Raw genomic sequence first — 8,564 nt, 5'->3', positions numbered from 1 at the left:
AAAAATTTGTGTGCAGTTCTAAATGACGGATACAGGTTGCATTAGAAAGTTTGCTTCGATCATTGAAAAAAATATTTGCTACTTAAAAAGTGGATAAAATGTGCATTAAACTGAAAGATGAACTTTATCGGCAACGTCACGAATACCAAAATACGAACTAACGTTAGGTTAGGTAAAGTTAGGGTTGGTTTTATTTATTTAAGATTACATTTCACTAGTGAGAAACAAAAGTAAACACTTTTGACAGTAAGGAAGACCAATAAGAATCCATTCTAATGCTAAAATCTATTTTTTCATGGTCACTTTATAATACCAAAATATTTTATTCGATGCACAATACGAGATTGTTTAATGCACCGACAATAATGCAAATTTTTAATGCACAAACATTTTTTTTAAGATACAAAGTATTTTTCTCAATGTACAGTTAAATCGTACTCGATAGATTCATGGTAAATTGGACCCAATGAGAATTCCATTGATTTGTCATCCATAAAAGAATCTGGTTACGAGGGATATCTAGATATGTTACTATACAATTTAAAAATCTGTATTATATAACTTTTAAACTAATTTCATATCTTCATATGCCTGTCTAGTACATATAGTATAACTACGTTATGTATTGGAAGATTGTTTATTAGATAAAGTAAAGATCAAAAGTAGGAAAAGTCGATATCATAGGCATCCTAGCAAACAATGAATAACTACAGAGTAATAATGCTGGACGTTATCGTATACATTAAACAAATAATTAAATTCATCTTAATAAGCCAAAATTAGGCACTGGCCATCAGCATTTGGATGACTTATTCTTAAACTAAAACAACAATCTCTCTGGATATGGCATGGCAGCTGTGCCTGAAAATTCTACAGAAGTTATGCCAAAAATCATAATTGTTTTAAGTGAATATGTGGTGTCGTGATATTGCTGGGAATTTAGTCATACAGGATAATCCTAAAATATTCCTTTGTATAAATTCTGCAAATGACATTGAAGCTATCATAAATAAATTGTTAACTATCGCTGCTGAGAAAATAAACAAATAACTCAAATCAAAGTTATGTGAAATTTATCAAAATCTCTTAAGGTTGTTATAAGAATCTAAATCAAAAGTACATAATTCATTCTTAGTGATATACATATTTCTTCAAAAGAAAAGTTATTGTACCATTAAAAGTGACAAATTGGCTATTCTAGTGTGTTTAAAATAAGCAGCTCTCCGATTGCTAAATACAAAGTTTGAAATAATTGATAACCATAAGATGACCATTTTTCTGAATCCAAAATTGAAAGATGTAAAATTTTTATAAACAAATGAAATATTCGTGATACACGAACTGGTGAAGATATGTATGTATATGGGATTGCATTCTAAGGCATTCCTAAAACAATATTGCTTATCAATCGTCTAACATCGACTCTAACCAAAGGATGGACCTCAACAGAGACAAATAAAAAGATCATTAAAAAAAGTTTAAACATAAAATGTGCATAAATACATTGGAAAGTTTGCCAATTCCAGCGACTTTGAATGCGTGCGGCAAAATATTCAGCATCAATAACAGATTGACAACATGCCATTTACATCACAAGTATTCTTAAAACATAATCATGAATTGTATGATATTGAAACTTCATTTAAATGAAACTTTAATTTGAAGTTGATTTATATATTGTTATATATGCATATATATCACAACTGTCAATTATATATTTCTACGTAAGAGATCTAAAAACTATAAACATAATTCTCATGAATATATAAAATAACTTAAAGTTCATAGTATTCTAGAACAATATAAATATTTTTTGGTTGATATATAAATTAATATTATTTTCTTATACAATAGAGTTCAAACTTTACAGCTATTACCCGACTATTATACAATACATTAATAAACGATAACACACAAACAAATCGATAGGTGAGAATATCTACATATAACAAATAATATGTAATTAGAAGTATGGTTAAGAGTAATAAATATTTGCAATGCACAAGTACATATAACTTGTAAAATGAGATCACATATTAGCACAAAAAACTGGCTGCAATCGCTTTATTTATAATATAATCAATCAAAATGACGCACAAATATACTAAAAATTTGTAAGATTTTAATTTTTGGTACAGCGATTAGCATTCTCAAGTCACATTACAATAAATAATATAAGAACAACTACTAAAATCACTGACAATACGCCTATAGCAATCCATTGTCTCCGATCTGAAAAAAAAAATACATAAATATATTTCCATAATTATAATTTAATTTATATAAATATAGTAATTAAAATAAATAACAAAAAAGGATCATTAATACAAAGAAATCATTTATCAATATAAAGTCAAATTCTAGGTTATATGTGGTAAATCAGACCATATCAAAAAATATGAGTATTAATTATTGAATTTTTACAATAAGATACACGAAAATGCAAAATATTACTAATATGGATGGATCCTTTTCGTAAAGATATCATTTCTATACATACCATTAGACATATGAAACACTTTTGCAACCTTTTTCATCGTCGTATCTAATTTTGAGTCCGTATTTTCCAATTCGCTATTGAAATCATCCAACATCCTACAAAAGGTTGAAAATGATACTATAAATATATCTAAAATGTTTAAAAAAATGTATATACGTTTTTAAAAAGGTCTACTTACACCGTTTGCTCGTCTAATTCTATGCCAATCTGTCTGGAAACTGATTTCAGTGATCCGATTGAGTGGTTAATAACATTGAGCTGCTCATCTTGACTGTCCAACATTCTCTGCTGTGCAGCAGAGTTTTCGTTGAAAAATCTATCATCATAGCGGCTTGGACTATCCAGTTGGTTTTCTAACTTAAAATATTTTGTAGTGGAATGTCGCGGAGGCACTGAAGTCGATCCTTCCATGAGTGCTTGTCTTGAAGTACGATCACGTTCCCTAGACCTATTTGAATTCATCTTGTCCTTCATATCCTGTAAATATAATCATTGCAACATATAAACTCCGTATCGATCTGCCGGGTGAACTGATATAAGCAACAGCAGCTCATTCAAAACGCCGCCTCAATTTTATTTAAATCATTTAAAATTCACAAATTCTTACACTGCCAAATTTTAAAGTGCGTTTATTCTTAATTGAAATTTAAAAAAAAAAAAACAAAACTGCTTACTATAGATTTTTTCAGAATATAACTTTTCACATTTTGACAAACCATGATATGATGTCAGTTCCAACGGCACTCGTTATATATAAATAGAAATTTTTCATCACTAAATTTTCAAACACATTTTCAATCGCAATTCTAGCAAATTCGCAATCTCTTACGCACACATTGATACAAAAAAAATAAAGAAAATTTCAATGATTCGATACCCAAAACAAAAATCTATAGCAATTAAATTACTCGCTACGGAAAAATCGATATCCACAATTTTCTTTATTTTTTCTACAATGTAAATGCAAACTTAAAAAATTCAATAATTATAAACAGTATACACTGCCCATTATAATCAAATGTGGGTTAAATCATTTTTCCAAAACTATTAATGCATCCAATTATATTTTTATATATATTATATTTAATGTAAGTTAAACAATACTATTTATCGGAGTGTATCGAATAATTTTGTAAGATTATTTTTATTCTATATAAATTGCCACATAATAACGCAAGCTAATAAAAACGCGCGTACATGAAATATATGTATATATATATAAATATATAATAATTTTTTGATTTTACCTTTACTTCTAATCTCGTTGCCTCAATGAAGTTCTTTCTGTTTGTGAGCTCTTTATTGTCAATCTTAAACTTAGAAGGATTCTTCTCTACAATACGTGTTATATATGTTAAGGAAATATAATACATACATATATATTAATTGAACTGATTACAACGAGCAGATAAAAATAGAATAATTGATTATCTATTCTATTCGACTATGTACATAAACAGCCGCGGTCAAATGTATTAGGCCATTTGTAACCATGGTTTTGACCATTTGTAACCATACTCGGGTATTTGAAATAGCCAGGAATTCCTTTATTGTTTAACTCTGCTTTTTCTTTCTTCGGTTGCTTATTATTTTTAAAAAATACGAAATTGGCCATAGTATGAAAATTACTGTTTCAAGAGAAATGGTTTCATCGCGTCGTTTTTATCCCTTCCGCTTCTGTTTTGGTTTTTTTTTAATGAAACACATCTCCTACCCATTGAAAAATGCCAAGAACACGGGAATCAAGTGCCAGGAACGGGGCTCTGATTATTTTAATGCATTTTCAAGGGTCGCTATAAAAAATATTCAAACAACTTAAATTATCGCAATGGGCGATCCAAACGACATTAAAAGGACTAAGTGAGATTAGTTTTATAAAAAGTCGATGAAAAATTGGAAGAATAAGGAAGAGAACACTATCGAGATGTCATTTAAACAACCGTGTCTTTCAAAACCCCAAAAGTGGACCTTCTGAAATTCATTTCTCAGTAATCAATTTCATAAGCAAACTAAGAAAGAGAAAGTAGATAAAACCATTTTTTACAAGTGGCCTAATACATTTGTGAACGGCTGTATATGCATAATAATGAATCTTTTTACTTCATCATGCACGTAATATCAAAAGATAGAAGAAGTTTTGTGATTATGAGCAAATTCGACATCAAGATTCAATCACTGATCACATTTTCATGATTTTTAATACGCATGTCTGCGAATTTTAGAGATAATTTGAACATTGTCAATCCTATTACATTGAAACTTTGTATTGATCAGTGAAATGGTAATCATAATGTTGTAATTATTAATTTTTAAGTCGCCTGGAAGTGGCACCTCCCTTTTACATATGTACATACTTTTGACCCGAATCTTTTTTACCCGAGACAGTTACATTTTAAAAAGCTTTAATTCAGTTTGGTATTTGATATGCCGTTTGGCTGCCTTTCCGTCACTTCCGATCGTCGAATCGATCTGAAATTTTGCATACTTATATATTTTTGCCTCAGATTCTTTTCTCAACCGAAATTCTCCTGGCATCTTTAGTTACAGTGTGTACCTTATAGTGTATGAAAAATAATAATAAGAAAGGATATCAATAGTGTCATCTAAATCCTCTAGGTCCCACTCTATGCTGCGTAGAGCGTTACGCAGTTCCGTGCAAGTCCAGTCAGCGTCCGCAGGTGCAGAAGGCGGCGCACCGCAAGCATTTGAAGCGGGAGTACTCGACAACTCCAACCAACGCAAATATAGTCCTCTTGTTTTATTCAATGCTTTAAACACCTCTCTGAAAAACAACAAATACAGTGAAACTAAAGAGAAGTACATATAATACAAAATAAACAATACGAAAAATGCTTATATAATACATATTATTTAATGAATTTACAATGAAAGTCCTCAAAGTTGAAAGCCCAACATTTGGCAAGTTGTCGCAGCTATAATACTGCTTTTAATATAAGTAAAATTGAGGAAAGTAGCATTAAACGTAATCATTTTCTATGTCTTTCCCAAATTTGTGAGATCAATGCTGATATTCGACTCGGGGACATTTTGGTTGGCAAAAACTAGAAGAGTTCAGGAAATAATCCTCATTGAATTGAAATGAAACATTGCCGTCAATATTTTACTCGGTTAGAAGTGATCAAGAGCACCATCATACTCAAATGGTACTCGGTAATACCACAGATTCTTCTTTTTACAAGCCTCTTCTATGTTTCACTTCGCACAAAATTCCTACAGTCTTCGAATCGTTTTGAAAATTTGTCAACGATGGATATTTCAATCGATTTTTATTTAACTTTGAAATTCAAATGCTTACTGTACCAAATGGTAAATGACTAGCGTGGTCATCGATTGTAGTGTTTCCCGTAAGAAGCTAAAGGAAAACCAGTCGGAGTCAAGGAGAACCCACATATGTTATGACAAACCAAAACATAAGACAAGCTCTAATAGAAGGTTAATGTCGGAAGCAAGTCCACACTAGACTGTTGACATAATAATAGTAATTTCTGCTGTTTAGATGGTTTAACTCTCAAGATTTTCACCGTAATCTCACTAGCAGCCTGAATATGTTGATAAATTCATGAAATCTGAATGCTATCTGTAGTTTCAGTTTCTATGTTTGAAAAATTGTAATGTTTGAATGTTTTAAATCAAATGAATGAAATGCTCTACTCAAACTCGGATCTAAGACTTTGGCAAGAACTGCCAGTTTCACTCTTTAATTCGAACACATGCTTAAATTTCTTTGAAAATTTTTTAAATTTAAAAACTATTGAAATGCAAGAATTTATAGTAGATGGATAATTAAAGGATTACATACCTGTATGTTTTCTAAAGTACAAATATACAAAATACTTGTCAATGTTGAATTCGTACGTCACTGACATTGGTATCCCCACCATATACTCCCTCCACCTACTAAATATTGAGATTGTTGCTATGACTTTCCAAACCAGGCCTAACCAAGCTTATTTGTTTAAAGATATGAAACTGATATTATTTTCAACATTATATTTATATGTTTATATTAAATACATTGATTATTAAAGTCAATTAATGAGATAAACAAACAATTTGTGCACATTTTGACGGTTTGTACATGTAGCATGTTCGTTAGTTTTGAGAAAGTTGGTTTTGTCATACTATGACTGAAGAAATTTAAAATTCAAGTTCGAATTCAATTTTAAATTCAAGTTGTTTTTTAGTTTGTACGGAAAAAATGCACCAAAGTTAAAATTATTTAATGTAATTGAATCTACGAAATTGCTTATTACGTGAAGTAGGCAAAAATTTGTCTAATTCATGAAAAATTCAAGCCTGTTGCTTAAATCATGAAGTAGGCAAAATACCTGCTGAGTGCCTGAAGTCTTAAACTGTAAATATTACAGTTGAGACAATAATTTTGATATAATTTAAAAATTAGTTTAATTTATGACCTATTGAGTATAATATGAGTAATTTCATGCGTTTCGATTATTTTGCTTTATTTATATGTCATGACGATGTGAAAATTACCGAATATAGTAATTTTATTTACAAAACCTAGAAGAAAATATGGGTTTCAAACTAATTAAACATATTATTAAAAATATGGATCAAATTATATTATTATGTTTCAAGACTTGGTGGAAATTAAAGAATGATTTAACAATAAGTTATTAATAATTTCAAAAGTGGGAACTATATGTGTGTGTAGAGAGAGTGCAGGTATTTTGCCTAATTCATAAATTAAGCAACGGGCTTGCATTTTTTGCCTATTTCGTGTAATAGGAAATTTAAAAAATTCGGGGTACCATATATTACAGCGTGATGTTTTTACGGCAAGTACCAAATAAGCTATATATATATATATATATAGTTACAACATTGAAATGAAATGGAAGGTCAATGCGTCCGTTGATAGGACAAGAAGTATCGCCATTAACGCTTTGCCTGCGGATGACCGCTATAGAAGTCATGCGTAAAATTCCAGTAGCGAATATGGCGTGACTCACTGTAAAAAAATACTTCAGGCGAGATTCACTATTCAAAGAATACTTCAGGTGTCAATTGACATATTTGGTTACTTGAATAAATCTTACAATATATATTTAAGGTCGAAAAACCGATTTACATATATAACAGGGTTAAGGATAGACAAATGATATTAGGTTAAGTTCTTACATTGATTTTTTTAAAATTTAAGGTTGGAATATAAAAACAAATGAAACGACGATAAATTTTTTGTAATATCTATGAAACTGGATTCGAGAATGATACGAAAAGTAGCCGGTGTGTGTCGGACATTCACCAAAATATTTACGTCGTTTAATTTGTCAAATGTGCAGTCAAAATGATGGCCGCGAGCCGCAGATTGATCAGACCTGAAAGCTGCGTCCGCAAGAGTCGACCTCGTTTATTTACATTCGAGCGCGCGTTTTCATTTTTAAATCACATTATAAATAAATGAATGATGACGGATGGCAGGCGTGCAACGTTCCGATCGAAACATTCGATGCATCGCAACAAAGAGATGGTGTGGTGGGGAGGGGATGGAAAGGGTTGAAGCGTACGGGGGGATGGAAAATGGTGGGGCTGCGACACCAACGGCGACTCACTCTTTGACCATGAAGAACGGATCCTCTAAAGTCATCTCAGTGACGATGGGCGGTCAGGGCGGCGGCCCTCGGGGGCGCGCGCATTTGGGCGCGGCGGCACATCAAAGCGAGGGGCGAGCGCTCGCCCCGTTCGTTCGGCAGGGCGGCGAACGCAGCGCCACGCCGTCTCACGAAACTACAAACGGCGAAAAGCTTTCGTGCGCCGAACAGAGATGGCGCCGTCGTAGCGCACTCACCCCGCCCCTCCCTCCCGCCTCTTGCGGACCCCGTTCGCCCCCCCGAGGGCCCCCGACTGCACCGGGGACTCCGCAATGCGGCAGCCCCGCGCGATCGATACATCCGCGTATTGCCGCGCTGCCTACATCCGCACACACCTGCTGCAGCCGCTGCTGCATCAGCTCCTGAGTGAGATGGCGCATTCGCGAAAAATATGCGCGGGCGCCGACTCGCGCTCGCAAACGTCGTGC

The 8,564-nt window shown here is 32.7% G+C and overlaps 1 protein-coding gene across 1 annotated transcript; it reads right to left on the bottom strand.

Moving 5' to 3' along the window:
• Positions 1-622: 622 nt before the first annotated feature.
• Syx6 (Syntaxin 6) lies at positions 623-8,302 on the bottom strand. The gene is made up of 6 exons (XM_077445687.1): positions 8,098-8,302; positions 5,092-5,282; positions 3,748-3,842; positions 2,679-2,977; positions 2,501-2,595; positions 623-2,232 (listed from the first exon to the last, which is right to left on the bottom strand). The coding sequence occupies exons 1-6, from the start codon at positions 8,130-8,132 to the stop codon at positions 2,156-2,158; spliced, it is 792 nt and encodes a 263-aa protein (XP_077301813.1). The 5' UTR covers positions 8,133-8,302; the 3' UTR covers positions 623-2,155.
• Positions 8,303-8,564: the final 262 nt, after the last annotated feature.

Source organism: Arctopsyche grandis, chromosome 2 (assembly GCF_051622035.1).
Source record: "Arctopsyche grandis isolate Sample6627 chromosome 2, ASM5162203v2, whole genome shotgun sequence".
Lineage (NCBI taxonomy): Eukaryota > Metazoa > Arthropoda > Insecta > Trichoptera > Hydropsychidae > Arctopsyche > Arctopsyche grandis.
The sequence above is the reverse complement of the archived record's forward strand: the minus strand, read 5'-3'. Positions and strand labels throughout refer to the sequence as shown.

What these genes read in the sequence shown, in the direction of transcription:
- Syx6 (XM_077445687.1), bottom strand. Translation starts at nt 8,132, where the DNA reads ATGACTTTAGAGGATCCGTTCTTCATGGTCAAAGA. An exon ending in CCGTTCTTCATGGTCAAAGA is followed by an intron (nt 5,283 to 8,097) that starts GTGAGTCGCCGT and finishes GTTGTTTTTCAG; the next exon opens with AGAGGTGTTTAAAGCATTGA. An exon ending in AGTGTTTCATATGTCTAATG is followed by an intron (nt 2,233 to 2,500) that starts GTATGTATAGAA and finishes TTTTTTTTTCAG; the next exon opens with ATCGGAGACAATGGATTGCT.